Below are 15,048 nucleotides of genomic sequence, written 5' to 3' on the forward strand. Positions count from 1 at the left end.
TCACCCTGAGAGGGGATCTGGGGATGGGACCACCCAAACAGTGGTGTTCAATGGAGACAGCACACTTGAACATGTGGTCACGCAGGAAGGCCATGATGAAATTGAGCTACCCCACATATCCATCCACCTGGCATGCTCTGAGCATCCCTTTGGCTCAGTCTCTGCATCCCTGGTTCTGGGGATATAAGATCTATGAGGCCTCATCCTGACCCTCCAAGAACCTCTGCGGGTCTGGTCATTGAAGAAAGACCTCCTGCTATTCCCTCAGGGCAACTCTTTCACGAAATCGACCACAGAACAATTCTTCCCTGAAAACAGGAAGACCGAGACTCAGAGAAGGCTTGGCAGCAGGCAGGGACAAGAACACAGGGCCCAGCGGTCCTCTGCCCATGCTGCCAGAGATAACTGTCACCCTACCCTCTGCCCAGCTTCACCTGGGGGTCACATCCTTTCTAAGACTCCAGCTATAGTGAGAGGGGAGGTAGAGGGACCAAAACGCTTGCAAACAGACTGAGACCTGTTGCGATTGAACTGTGTCCCCTCAAAAAAAGATCTGCTGAAGTTCTAGCCCCCTGTACCTCAGCATGTGGCTTTATTGGGAAACAGGACTGCTATGGGTTACTTAGCTAGGATGAGGTTAGTGGAGTACAGTGGGCCCGCAATCCACATGACTGTCTGCTTAGAAGGAGAAGCTGAGGGAGGAGATGGCCGTGTGACACTGGAGGCAGAGACTGTAGTGACACCTCTACAAGCCAAGGATCACCAGGGATCGCTGGAAAACATCAAACACTATAAGGGACGAGGAAGGATTCTCCTTGTGGATTTCAGGAGGAGCATGGCCCTGTCAACACCTTGATTCTGGACTTGGATTAGGAGAACTTGTCCTCCAGAGCCATGAAACACCACATTCTGAGGTTTTAAGCCACCCGGCTTGTGACGCTTTGTTGAGACAGCTCTAGGAATCTAACATGGGGCCCAAGACCTCAGGTCCTGATCACTGGAGAAGACCCCCTGGCCCACACAGACACACATGACAACTGCGGCCGTTCTGACGCACAGTCACGCTACAAATCCCCTGAAGTCCCTTTCCGGGTGTCTGCTGGCTGTGGGTGTGAACCTTGGATGGCAGGGAAACCGCACTTTTCCTGGAGCCTCTGTGATTGAGACTGGACCCCGGTCCCAGGACCTGGAGTTGAGCTCTCCTTCTCCCTCCTTCCTGAGGGTCCCCAGGAGCTGGGCTCCTGGGTCTCCGGGCCCCGAGCTCTCTGAGGGTACCTGGCACACACTTGTAGTGCTCAAAGAGGGACAGGAAGCCTATGTCACTGCGTGTGGAGATGCCTTTGAGGAGCGTGACGTCCCCGTTCCCAGAATCCAGCTCCACCACGTCGTTGAAAACATTGGACACAGCCTTCCCGGTCAGGAGCAGATTGACAAGTTCCTGTTGGTGAGAGAAAGGGGAAAGGCTTGTCAAGGTGAAGCGGGGAACAAGAGAAAAAGGGAAGAGAAGGAAGGAAGAAAGCAAGGAGAGCGAGAGCCTGACATCAGAGGGGCCGCACCCAGCACTCCCCTGAGCCCTCCGGGAAGTTGCCAGCTCTGCTCATCAAAGCGACTCTGGGAACTCATCCGTCCGTACTCCACAGTCACTGAGCATCAGCTGCACCCAGGACCCCGTTGAGGGGCAGGGGGCGGTGTCCCTGATGGAGGGAAAGAGTGGCTCCTGACCTCCAGCGTCCGGGTCTAGAGTAGGGAGGATCAGGTATGGGCCTGCATGCCTGAAGAACAATGTAGGAAGTGACCAGAGCTGTAAAAAATGTGTGCACAGAGCACTCATGGCCACACGGACGCAGGACCACATGACTGAGTCAGAGACGCTTTGTGGAGAAGCGACATTTGGGTGGGTCCTAAAGTGTTGGACTTTCTTTTCTTAATAAGCTTTTTAATTTTGAAATAATTTTACAGAGTCAAAAGAAGTTGTAAAAATAGCACAGAGGGTTCCTGTGTACCCTTCGCCCAGCTTCCCCCACAGATAACATCTTACATAACCAGAGCATGTTCTCAACGTCAGGAAGCTGACAATGGGGAGACACCAGAAACTCAGATTCAGGCTGTACTAGGATTTCATCAGTGAGGGCAGGGTCTTCCAGGGAGGAGGGCGAGGAGAGGCCAGTAGAGGCGGGGAGGTGGGGGCAGGCGGGCCCCGGCCTGGGCTCCTGCTCTGTCTCTGGCCCTGTCAGCAGCATGGCCTTGGGACTCAGCTCCTGCACACCTGACAACCCAGCGCACCTGCCAACCCCAGAACCACCAGAGTCGTGGAGCAGTGACTCCCTGACCATCTCCCTCAGCCAGCGCCTCCTGTGCCAGGGTGGCTGCAAGGGCCTTCCCTGAGCAGAGCATCCAGGGCTCCAGCCTCCTGTTAGGAATGGGGAATCAGGCTCAGCGCTGGGAGAGGATTTGCCCAGGCCACACAGCCGCTTAGCGACAGAGCCAGACTCCCGCCCTCACTTTCCGGCTCCCTTTCTGGCGTCCCTTCCCTCTCCCCTCACTCATTACCCTCAGGGGACCATCTGGCCATCCAGAGACACAAGATGAAGGGAACATTTAAGTATCTGCTGCACCACTAAGGAAGGTTGCACGAGCCCAGCCTCAGTGCTGGGGCAGGACCTTCTGTCTGACCTACCTCCTGCCAGGGCTGCTGCATGTCTGAGGCCAGCCCGCAGGAATCTCCCCAGTGGTGCGTGGGAACAGCTGTAAGAGCCCTTGCCCATCATCAACTCTGGAGGGCAGAGTTCACAGAAGTGTTTTCCCCTGAATTGTGAGAGCGATGCGCAGCTTAATAAATCTCTCCGTCAACACGTTTCCCTGGCCCAGAGGTAGTAAAAGAGTCCCCTCTGATGGCCGCAGAGGGGCCATTATTGAAGGGAGATGCCGAGGGGGCCTCATTGTGTTCTTGCAGAGGAAGCGAGAAGGAATTTGGAGGAAATGTCTGCTCTGAGATACTGCACCTTGGGGGCAGTGGCTGCCGAAGAAAGGCACAGCCTTCTCCAGACACATTCAAGTGTTCCCAAATGGTTTTCAAGGGGAAGAACAGGTCCTGACCCCCATGTGAGGGGTATCCCAAAACCTTCCTCAGAGCAGGAAGCCTTTTCAAAATGAGAAGCAGTGACAGGCTGCTCCCTGACCCTAGTCTCAAAACTCACACAGTGGCAAAGCCTAGTGATCACCTGGCTCCTCACAACTCAGTGTCATCCGTGGGCCAGCAGCGTCGCCTTTCCTGGAAGCATGTGACAAATTCAAAACCTCGGACCCCAGGCCAGGCCCGCTGAATCTGAGCCGACTCTTCAACAAGATTTTGCAGGATTCATGTGCACATCCAAGTTCAAAAAGCACGAACCTAGGGATTTCCCTGGTGGTCCAGTGGCTAAGAATCCACCTTCCAATGTCGGAGGCTTAGGTTCAACCCCTGGTTGGGGAACTAAGATCCCACATGCCACAGGGCACCTAAGCTTATGCACCTTAACTAAAGAGCCTGTGTGCCACAAATGAGATCCGATGCAGCCAAATAAATACTTAAATACTTAAAAGAAGAAGAAGAAGACTGATCTAGTCCCAGTGTTTCACTCTACAAATGAGGAGACCAAGGTTCAGCGAGGGAAAGAAAATTGTCCCAGCCCATGCCACAAGTGAAACTGCCAACACGGCTCAGAATTCAGCCCAGGCTCTGTTCTATATCCTCTGTATGCTGCTTAAGTGACCTCCCCTGGGTCACATTGCTCTCTGCCTGCGTGGGGAAGCTCCCACAGGGAGGACAGGCACCCAGAGTGGGCTAGACCACTCCTGGTTGTCGCTCAGCCTGAAACCTTTCTCTGGGGGCTGGGCAACAGCCAACCTCACATCTCCTTGGGTGCCTGAGACAAACCACAGGCCCTGAACTAGCCCTTGTGTAGTGCCTAGGTATGTTTTCAGGACTGGCATGTGTGAGCCAGGACCCCTAGGACCGCTGGGTCCTTTGTGGGCCCAGCAGGCAGAGAAGCTCCACCTAGCCCAGTCTGTGCTACACACGCTGCCCCCAGAGGAGAACTGAGGGTCAGGTTTAACCATGGCCAGGCGGCCACTCAGGGAGGCCTTGCCTTGCAGAGAAAAGCTCAGGCAGAAGTCAGGTGTAGCATTTGGCTCCCAGTCCTGACGCCTGATGACAGGATCTTAAATTTATTTTTATTTATTTTTTGGCCACACCTTGCTGCACGTGGAATCTTAGTTCCTCAACCAGGGATTAGAACCTGTGACTCTTGCAATGGAAGCGTGGATTCTCAACCGCTGGACTTCCAGGGAAGTGCTTGCCATGATAGGATCTTAAACAGATCCTTTTCCTTGCATCATCGGGAGACCGGGAGGATTGAAGACAAGCAGTTGTGCTAAGGGAGCCCTGCTCTCCACAAGGCCCCTGGAGGGCCCCTCTGTGAAGATGCAGAGGGGAGGGTGGTCCTAAAGACAATATCCTGTACAAATGCAGGGGGCCAGGGCCGTCGTCGCCACAGCTGGACCTGGGCCCCTCGTCCATACCAGGGCTCTTGGCTGGGCAGTGCTTGGGTCTGTCTCTTTGGCACCTTCTGCAGCTCCAGGCACACATATTGGGCACAGCAAAGCCCAGAACCAGAAGCTAACCTGAATTCCCTTTCTAGGTCTCTGTGATGAGGAAGCCCAGCAGAACCTGAAAGCTGCTCGGGGAGAGCTAGCAGGAGCAAAGACAGAAAGGAAGAGGAAAGGAAAGACGTGCTAGGCTGTCCCACACCCTACCACCCTCCCCACTGACCTGCGTGCAGTATCCGTGTGCTCCAATCAGGTGGCTGGTGGGGACGTCGAAGTCCTGGCGGACACTGGAGAGCAAGAAGAAAGGGCTGTTAGCACGTGTCTGCCTGACTCGGGCTGCCGGGCAAACCTCAAGGATGGCTGGGGCTCCCCTTGGGTTCCAGGCTGAGGCCCAGGACTCTGGCTTTGTCGGGAGCCCAAGTTTCTGAGCTCTGTGCCCACCCCGGGGCCAGAGCCTGGGACTCACTCTGCTCTGGGCAACGGCCTCCACTCTGGCTTCATCGGGCCCTTTGTGGACAACCAGAGGTTGGTGATAGATGCATGCCACAGCAGAAAGGGCCCTGGGTTCGGAATCCACGCCCTGCATTCACACTCTGTCAGTTACTGATAGTGGGGGCTGGACATCCCCAGCCCTGTCCTCAGTCTACAAGTCAGTTAAATAGGAGGAATGGCCCCGAATGCCTCCTTGAGTCCAAAAACAACAGCTACCGCCACCTGGGCACAAACTCTGTATCAGGCCGAGTATAATCATTGTTTCCTAAATCCTGAAAGAAAACCAAGGTTCCAAGAACTGACTTGCCCAGGACACTCAGCTTATGCGTGACGGCGCTGGAGGGGGATCTAGCTGCCAGTCTCAGTGGCCTGTATTCCCCTCGCCCACGTCACCCCTGTGGCTCCACCTTCAGAATGGGTGCGCCCGCAAAGGCACAAGGTGAAAAGCAGCTTTGCCAAAAGAAACCCATCAAACTGAAAGGAAGAGGTTTCCGGGACTGTATGCTACTGGGGGCCAGAACAACGCAGAGTCATGGCAGCAGTGGCCTTGTCACATGTGAGGTCGGCACTAGGAGGCGAGCCCCTTGCCCCTAAATCTCAAAACCATCGTAATGTATGCAAAGCTCACCATGAAGACAGTACTCCTTTTACCCCAAAGTAAATCCCTCAGGACACAAAGCACTGTTGCTCAACAGAGCTGTGGGATGGGTAGTAAGAAAGGAGCTCCCCGCCACAGACTGCACTTATAGAGGACAGCCTTTCAAACCTCCAGCCACTGGGGGAAATGGCAATTACTATATTTTATAGAATGGAAGGGCTTCCCAGGTGGCGGTAGTGGTAAAGAATCCACCTGCCCATGCAGGACACGTGAGAGATGTAGGTTTGATCCCTGGGTCAGGAAGATCCCCTGGAGTAGGAAATGCCAACCTGCTCTAGTATTCTTGCCTGGAAAATTCCATAGACAGAGGAGCCTGGCAGGCTACAGTCCATGGGGCTGTAAAGAGTCAGACATGACTGAGCTTTTATAGACCTGGAAAGAAGCTCAGAGGTTAACACCGGGGGTAGGGGTGTTATGTGAGGCCAGGGAGCTGGCTCCCCCTATAGCTGCCCACCCAGCACGGGCCATGGCCTGGCCTGCCCTCTACATCCCCACCCCAAAGAGAGTGCCAAGAGGTAGCCCAGAGGTAGGAAGAGCCAAGTAACCATGACGTTTGTTTTTCCTTACGGTGGAAGAGAAGAAAAACCTGGCCTCGGTTTCATGCTTTAAATCTAAGACCTGTCATAAGTCCATAAACCTAAAACATACACCCTGGTTCCACCTTAGACGCCCCAGCTCCATGACTCCACGAGAGGAACCCCTTCTTGTGGTTTTTACTAACTGTGGTCAAACGGGGATGGTCCGTGGTCCACACGGCCCTGGGTTAGCACTGCAGGGCCCAGCCAAAAAACGCTGAGGTGGGGGTCCGTCGGAAGGGGCCTGGAGGCTGGCCCACCAGACGTGGCCCAGCAGGCCTGGAAGGAACCAGCTGGGAGGATGGGGGAACAAATGGCCGAGGGTGGCGTGCAGCTGGTGCTGGCTCAGGCAGAAGAATTGATGGAAATACTCCTCGTGGCATACACAGGCATCTTCTGAAGGGAAGAAAATAAGCTCAGAGGGGTCCTGGGTAGACTGATAAGCATCGCTGGCCCCGAGCCGCCCCGAAGCTTTCAGAAGCAGTCTGATCTTCATAGTCTCACAGTCTCCTGTTCACCCAGCAGGGCTGAGCGCCTGCGTCAGCTGAGAGCAGAGGGACGGGCAGCGAGGACAATGGGAGGAAATGGTAATTGCATCCTTAGGTGCAAACATGATGGGAAATTTAGAAGTAGACTCAGATATTAAAAGGGAGGAACATCTGTATTTCATATCGGGGCGTTTGGGAGACGCCAAGGAGCAGCTTATGGCTTAAGAGATTTACAACTTTGGCAAATCTAGATGCCCAGACCTCCCTCAAGGGGAAATCCCTGGAGAGCTGAATGTGAGGAGTCTCGGAGCAAAGAAACAGCAGCTTCTGCTCTGCCCAGAGATGAGGCAATTCACATGGCAGGGCCAGCACCAGGCCTGAGTTCTAGCCCCCGTTCACTGTGGGCCACAGACCTCCCCTCTCCGGGTCTCAGTCTCCCCTTTGGTAAGATGAGGGGCTTTGCTCAAGGCCAGGCAGTGTCCCAGGAGTAGGGGCTGAATCAGTTGTGGGGGGTGGTTTCTGCAGGGCTCTAGGGTCCCTACCTTCTGAGCTTCTGAGCTTCGAGTTGCAATGGGCCCTCCCCTAGGACTGACCACCATTCCAGTCTAATGAGCAGCTTATTACTTCCATGGTCCTCCTGGGGGCTAGACAACACTGGACCCAGGGGAGTTCTGCAGAGCCCAAGGACCCAGGCACCAGACTGGGTGACAGGAGCCAGGAGGAGTCAGGGCCTATGAAGTCTGTCTCCTGAGACTGTCCTGTACTGGGGACCCCCTCAAGGAACACGAACTTGCCTGGATTTTAGATTGCAGGAAGCACAAAGTGGTGGGAGCCTGAGCGGACCTGCCGAAGGCATGGAAACTTACGAGGAGGGGCTTGGCCCTAATTGCCCTGCCACCAACCTCCTCAGCATTCTGGAAGCCAAGGGCCAGAACCTGGATCAATGGTCTGGGGTAATGGCCCAACCCTGGGGGTGTCCAGGCCACCTGCTGACAGAGGAGGGGGCTCTGCCCAGGGTGTCAGCAAAGACGGTTTCTCCCAGCTCTGCCTATGTCGGGAGGTCCTGAGATGCTGCTCTGCACCAAGAAACAGAACGAAGAGGGCATCAGGGCTGGCACATTCCCCAGGGCCCAGCATTGTGCAGATGGGAGAATGAATGGCCAGAGAAAGGATGCAGCTGGCCCAGAGATAGTGACAGGTGCCAGCTCACTCTCAGGCTGAAGCTGGTCTGAGAGCTCCACTGGCTCTGTCCAATCCTCCCTCCAGCACAGGGCCTGGAGGGACAAAGGTTCTATCTCTGAGCAGCTTCCAGTGCACAAGCCTCGGACCTGCAGGGTCTGAGGTCTCCGACACTTTCAGGAACACCTGAAAGTCCTCCCTAAAGCCTTGGAGGCCAGCAGGCAAGAACCACCATTTCCGTGATGATGGGGTAACTGAGGTACAGAAAGTGAAGAGACTTGGGGTCATACAGAGTCAGCAGGCCAGGACTGTGTCCCTGACCTAAAACCAACATCACACAGTGCAGCCTGAAACCCATGAGAGCAGTCAGCCCAGTCGGCCAGCTCCAGGCAGGCACGGGAGCCCTGCAACCCCACGGCTGGTCGCCACCCTCCCTGGCTGAGACACAGCTTATCCCTTCACTCTAAAGCCTACCCAACACACGAGTGAATGTGTGCATCTGGGCATTTTGTGCAGAAGTTTCTGAATAAGAAGGATACGCCCAAGTGGCCGAGAAATAGGGTTCTGGTCTACAGCCAAAATTCACCTAAAATCAGAATCCACGAGAGGCGGGGTCAGTGGGGTCCCGGCCTGGCTGGGTGACCTCGGGCAAGTCACTGCCTCGCTCTCAGCCTGTGTCTTCATTTATAAAACCAGAGGCCTGGAGCAGAAAGGTCTCCGGGGACCTTCCAGGATGTGAACAAGTGTGTCTGATCCACGACTCTGATATTTAAAACATCATGCCTAAAAATAGTTGGTAATTAACCAACTATTTTTAGCAGGAGGACCTCACCAGCCTCCTTCCCTCCACCTGACCTCTGGGGCGCCAGGCCCAGGGCACCCCCAGACCCCACTGGGCCAGCTCCTGCCTATCCCTCCCAGGAGAACTTCCCCCAGATAAGGCACCGTCCACTGCACTCCCGGCTACCTGCAGTGGCCTCCAGAAACCATCACCTATTGCGGGGACGTCTATTGACTCCTGAGGGCAACATCAACAGTGAAAGGACAGTTGTGGAACAACTAAGAGAACCTGGGCTCTCAACTCAGGGACGCTGGGATTACTCCCCTCTCTGAGCCTCAGTTTCCCCACCTGCAAAATGGGTATGAAGACACCTTTTTCTATTACAGAATTGCTGTGAGAACTGGATGAGATGAACTATATAAAGCACTTGACATTTGGGAAATGTCACTTCCTTTTTCCTATGATAACAGCCATAACAACAACAACAAAAAAAATAACAATGACTGAGCGGCCACGATTCCTGGAACTTCGACTATTCGTATCACGGCCAAGAACCCAGAATAGATGGAGGCTCCACTCCCAGTGACTGAACTGTGGCCATGGACATCTAAAAAGGATCTGGATGTGGTGGATACTGGCTGTTTTCTCAGGAAGGTTGACAGGGAATTGACAATGAGTCAGAACATCTGGGTGCCAGGTCCCCTCTGCCACCTGTGATGTGACCTTTGGTAAATTGTTTTCTACCTCTGAGCCTTCAGTATGGCATCCTCTGACAGGGATAACAATAACCACCTCAAAGCGTTGTTGCGATAAGGGATGAGCCCATAAAAAAGACTTGCAAACCCCAGACAGCTCCCCAGATGGGAGGGAACAGGTGCTATTTCCATTCTGCCGGCAGGGGCCCTAAAGAGGAACGGGCTAGACAGGGACCCAGGAACAGGGCAAGGTACGGGGATGGAGAGAGAGGGACGGACCTAAATGAAGAAAGAGAAAACAGAGATGTCCAAGCCCTTCCCTCCCCATCCCTTTCCCCCCTCACCGCTCCTGGTCTGCCCCCCACGTGCCCACACCTTCCTTCCAACCACACCTGGAGGAACCATTCCCTGAAGACCTCTTAGCTGGCCGTCACCGCTTTATCCTTGCTGCCTGCCACGACCCTTCCAATGAAGCCCTCAAGCTCTGCTATATGTCATCTCCTCCATAAAGAGACACCTCCCATGATCCAGGAGAGAGATGCCCCATCTCTCTGTGGATACCCCCTTCCAAAGAGGGCCACCCCCATACCCACTGCTTTCTGGGTGCCAGCCTTGCTCCTCCAAGCAGCAAGGACTTGGAGGGTCAGGGTGACACTGTCCGTCCAGCCCCACAGCACCCAGAACTGGGCCCTAACCCTGCAGGTGCACAGCAGATGGACCCTAAATGATGTGAGCCTGCCCATATCCATCTTATGGAACAGCCTCTGGAAGTGGGGTCCTAGGCCGTGGTCAGAGGCAGGCGGAAACATGCTTCCCACCCAAGCAGCTGAAGCTAGACTGGAACAGGAGATTCCTTCCAAAGGTAAATGGTCTCTTTCTCCTCCTGAGGCCAGTCCTCTCTACCCAGGCATCTGAGCAAGCCCTTCGTGGAACAAGCAGGTGTAGCCCTAGGGTCAGTGGGGAGGGCTGCTGGGTGCACCGGACATCAAGAGACCCTCCCAGCTCTGCCACTAACCCTGGGGTGGTCTGGGCTTGGTCACCCTTCTCTGCATCCAGCCCCCGGGCTCTGTCTGTCTTCAGATGCAACCGCTGAAAGCACTCACTACCCCTCCTCCTTTGCTGTTGTTAGCAGTCGCTAGGTCTTGTCCAACTCTGTGACCCCATGGACAACAGCATGCCAGACTTCACTGTCCTTCACTATCTCCCGGAGCTTGCTCAAACTCATGTCCACTGAGTTGGTGATGCCATCTAACCATCTCGTCCTCTGCCATCCTCTTTTCCTTTTGCCTTCAAATATGGCCTCCACTGGAATTCAAATCCAGGTTAAAGGTGACCTGTTCATTGAGAAAGTTCCTCTCGTCCAGTCTCCCACCTATAGTCAAAAGAACTTGCCATGTTAGGAAGGAGGGCCATTAACCATTTTGCTTGGTCTCCATGTCCCACCTGGAAGAGACAGGGGAGAGAGGCGAGGCTCCATTCAGGGTGGAGTCAGGGCACGCAGTCTGGGTGGTTCTGTGTGCACCTCCCTTCCTGGGCTCGGGTTTAGGGGGTGCAACAGGAGGGTGGAGGAGAACGCTGATGAGAATCTTGTCTATCCCTTCCCACCAGGACAGCACATCCGGGGCCACCAAGATCCTGTGATTCTCAACCAGAACAGCCCTCTGTTCAAATCCCTATGTCACCAGCCACCAGCCAGCCCAGCCCCCCTGAGCCAGACCGGAAGCTTCGCTGCTGCTTCTCTCCATCTCTGAGGGTGTCCTGCCGGGCCCAGACGTAACCCACCCCCAAGCTCAAGCCCCCTCCAGCTCCTGGATATGTCCCACACCTCAAGTTCCTCGCCATACAGCCCATCCCTTCCTGATCCCTTCCCCAGCCAGTGTGGTGGGTCTGGGCAGGGGGAGGAGGGGTTGACCACCTTCGGGGGCAGCTCCCTGAGTTCACGTGCCCCACAATAGGTGCAGCCCAGGCCTGGCCACTATTAGGTATCAGAAGTGGGGACATGACACAGCTCCCTGTAGGCTGAGGGGTGCCAGTGAAAAGGCTCCCTGGAGCCCACCATGCAGGAGGCTCCCCTGGGAACATGGCAGAGACACAGGGAGGAAGAGTGAAGAGACAGAAGGGAGGACACGCAGTCCCAAAGACACTGTTTGGGTTTCTAGATCCAGCCACTCCCAAAGCCCTGGGCGTGACATGAATCAATCAATAGTGTCTGCTTATGGTAAGAACTGCCTTTCTGTCACTTGCCTTTGCCTAACCGGCACTCATGGCTGGCCTTCAGTTCCAGGCTGTTTCACGGCATTGCTGTTTTCACTGTGTTGGAGACGGTTACAAAGAACACAGAGCCACATGGCGTGGGGGCTGCTCCACACCCTCAGTGCCTGGCTTGTGCTGCCCAAAAATTACTTCAGCAAATGACAAAGTACTGCCTCTTCTGAACTTTCAAGACTGCCCTTGGGCATCCAAAGTTGCCACTGTAATGAATGCCAAAGGTCTACTGAATCAAAAGGTTTTCTTCACAAGCCATCTCCCCCCACCCCCTGGGCCTAAGTCACCCAAGGGGCGTTGCCCGAGCCCTCCCTGTGCCAAGGGGCTGGCACACCCCTGCGCTGTGCTCTGTAGGCCTGGCATGGAGCTGACCTTGACCCCACAACCCTGAGCATCTTTGGGGTTTCTGAGAATGTGCTGGGGAAAGTACTGGGCCAGGCAGTTTGGAAAGCAGGGGGGCTAGGCGAACATGAAAGCCTGCATGAGATTTACTGTAAGCAACTCGAGATCTTAGGAAAGAAAATAGATGGCTTGAAATCAAGCAGAAAAATAATAAAGCCTTCTGAAGGCTTTGCACTCAGCCTGGAGTAAACAAAACTCAAAGGCCAGCTTTGCTGCGGTTCTTTCAGCCTCTGGGGGTGAAGGGGGCAGGCTGCACCCTGCTGCATCTGTCTGTCCATGGTACCTTCACCCTGGCTCCACCCAGCACTGGGGACAGCCCACGGACACGAGGAAATGACTCTGGGGTGACAGCCTCCCCTGGGACCCAGACATGCATCTCAGAGCCTTGCTAGGAGGAGGGTTGGCCGTGCCCTTGGTCACACTCACACTTTCTCACACACACAATCAAGTTACCCTTCCCAGTCTCAGATACAATCACCCACACCCACATCATCTCACACCCGGGCCTCCAGACTCACTCATCTCTCATCCACACACATCCGGCCACACACGCACACAGACTCACACTATGTTTGTGAAGAACTTGGTGTGTTTCCCAGCCATCCCTGCTCTGCTTCTCCTGGCTGAAGAGCATATGATTTGAGAGACTTGTGCTCTCTTTTGGGTTACCGCGTCATGCCCCATGTATATGATTTGACAGGCTTGCACGCTCTCTTTTGGGTTACCCACTTTATGCCCCAGATCACCCTGAAATGGTATCAAAGGATTCAGCAAAGCTAAATCTGAACCCCAGAGCAGGGAGGCCCTTGGGTTTGCCTGGTCCTGTGGTTTTTAAGCAGTGTTTGCAGAACCGGGATTTCTGTAGAGAGGAGTCTCCAGGCAGCAAGGAGGACCCATCCCCCGTTTGCAGGACATCCCCATGGCCTGATCTACACCACAAGGCACCCAGCCAAGGCTGAGGGCAAGACAGGACAGCACAGGATAAGACAGGCTCTGAGCACAGCTAGGATGGGACGGAACTAATCACAGCCGCCATCCAAGACCTTCCACCCTCTGGAGACCTGCCAGGCACACGACAGGCACTTCTTCATTTAACCCCGTGAGGTAGGAATTATCAGCCCCATTTTACAGAGTTAAGAAACTCGGGCTCAAAGCTGTATGGAGGCAGGCATGAAACCAAGTCTGTTTTACTCCCAAGTTCAAGTCCTTAAACAACAAACCCAGAGAGTCCTGTCGGGGACCCAGCTGCCCGAGGTGAGCTGTGTAACTCTCGGGCAAATCACTTGACTCGCCTCTCAGAGCCTCGTTTTCTCATCTGAAAGAGATGCTGACAGAGGTGGCAACTGCCACCCAACAGGACTGCTGTGCGGATTAAACGCGTCTCGTGTAAAACGTTACAGCCAAGGGCCCGGCAGGTAGGAAGCTTCCTAGATGCTGGCTGCTGTCCTTCTTACTTCTGATGAGAATGCTCTCTGTGCTGTTTACTTAGGAGAAGGGAAAGGGGAGCCACAGGAGTAAGACAAACCCCGCCAATGCACTGCCGGGGCCAATGCTTGAGCGGGTCTCTGTGAGGTCCTCCTGGCAGGCAGGGGCCAGGATGGCTGTAGTTGCCCAGGAAGGTTTCAGAACCACAGGCCTCCGGTTCACACGGAAGGTCCTCAGGGGCCGTGAGCAGGAGAGACCATCTTTACATACTCTCTCTGGGGCCAAGAGGACCCTACAGTGCTGTGTGTCTGCATGTGTATGTGTGTGTCTGAGTATGTGTATGTCCCTTTCTGTGTCTGTGCATGGTGGAGGCGGAGGGGCCTGGCAGTCCCTTCCCATGGGCATGAGGTTGGGCTGGTGCAGTGGGGCAGCCTACCCCAAAACAGATGCCCCACAGGTACCACAGCTGAGGCAGGCACCTAGGGGTCTGACTTGGTTGGATGGGGCGGGGAGGTGGCAGAAGCCATCCCACTGGTGGAGCTCTGGAGAACATGAAGCAGAGTCTGGATGGGGGGGCCCCGAAAGCCCCTCAGATGGACATGGCTGCACGAGCAGCTCCCTAAGGAGCATGCGCGTGAACAGGGGGCCCAGCTTCCAGGCTGGCAAGTGGAACCAACAGCAGAGACACTCTAAGCACAGAGACCTCAACCCTCAGAGTCAGGGGACCCCCATGCAGAGGGGGAAATGGGCCCAGAGGACTGCAGAAAGGCCTGGTCCTCCCGTCAGGAAGCTCAAGATTGTCCCCCACACACCGGTCAGCCCAGGGATTAGCAAACCCAGGCCTGGGGAGAACGCAGAGCAGCGGCTTACGGTCTCCGTGCACGTGAGCCCAGCCAGGAATGAATCATATCATTATGGCAGGATTAGAAGAAAAATGCCATTAGAAAGTGCACACACACGCATTTAATAAGGTCAGTAGCAGTGAGCAGCAGGCCAGCCCGCAGCACGAGGCTACAGAGCTCTGGCCTCCCTGTTCTCCCACCGGCACCCAAGGCCTGGGGAAGGTGGACAAGACCCACCCAGGCCCAGGATCAGGGAGCAAGCATCTCCTTCTGCCGGGCCCCCCACCAGTCTGGGCACCCCATAGCTACTCTTACCACCTCTCCTACTCAGAGCTGTTTTCAAATCTTCCCCAACAACATACACACCCTGCTACCCCGTCAAGTGAAAATTTATCCCCCTAGCTCTCCATGTCCTCTGGGGTCTGCGCTCTGCTTGAAAGTAGATGGGGTAATCGATGCTACTTTACAAACCTATTAATGTGCTGTTAATCTGGTACCCTCCCTGGTGACACAACACTCAGGTGACAACTGTGGAAAAGAGGCCTAGAAAGCACCCAGGGAATGGGGGTGATGGCAGAGCTCCAGCTCTCAGGCAGCCTGGGAGCCTGAGTTTGACAGAGATGCTCAGAGTACCAGTCGGGGACCCAACCTCCCTGCTC

General features: G+C 54.9%; 1 protein-coding gene across 1 annotated transcript in view; it reads right to left on the reverse strand.

Annotated features, from left to right (window-relative positions):
• Positions 1-15,048, reverse strand: part of MINDY4 (MINDY lysine 48 deubiquitinase 4) — a 118,456-nt gene that overhangs the window by 17,828 nt on the left and 85,580 nt on the right. Inside the window, 3 exon segments of the mRNA NM_001080319.3 lie at positions 1,276-1,285; positions 1,287-1,438; positions 4,811-4,874. Coding sequence (NP_001073788.2) covers positions 1,276-1,285; positions 1,287-1,438; positions 4,811-4,874 — 226 coding nt within the window.

This window comes from Bos taurus, chromosome 4 (genome assembly GCF_002263795.3).
Source record: "Bos taurus isolate L1 Dominette 01449 registration number 42190680 breed Hereford chromosome 4, ARS-UCD2.0, whole genome shotgun sequence".
Classification (NCBI taxonomy): Eukaryota; Metazoa; Chordata; class Mammalia; order Artiodactyla; family Bovidae; genus Bos; species Bos taurus.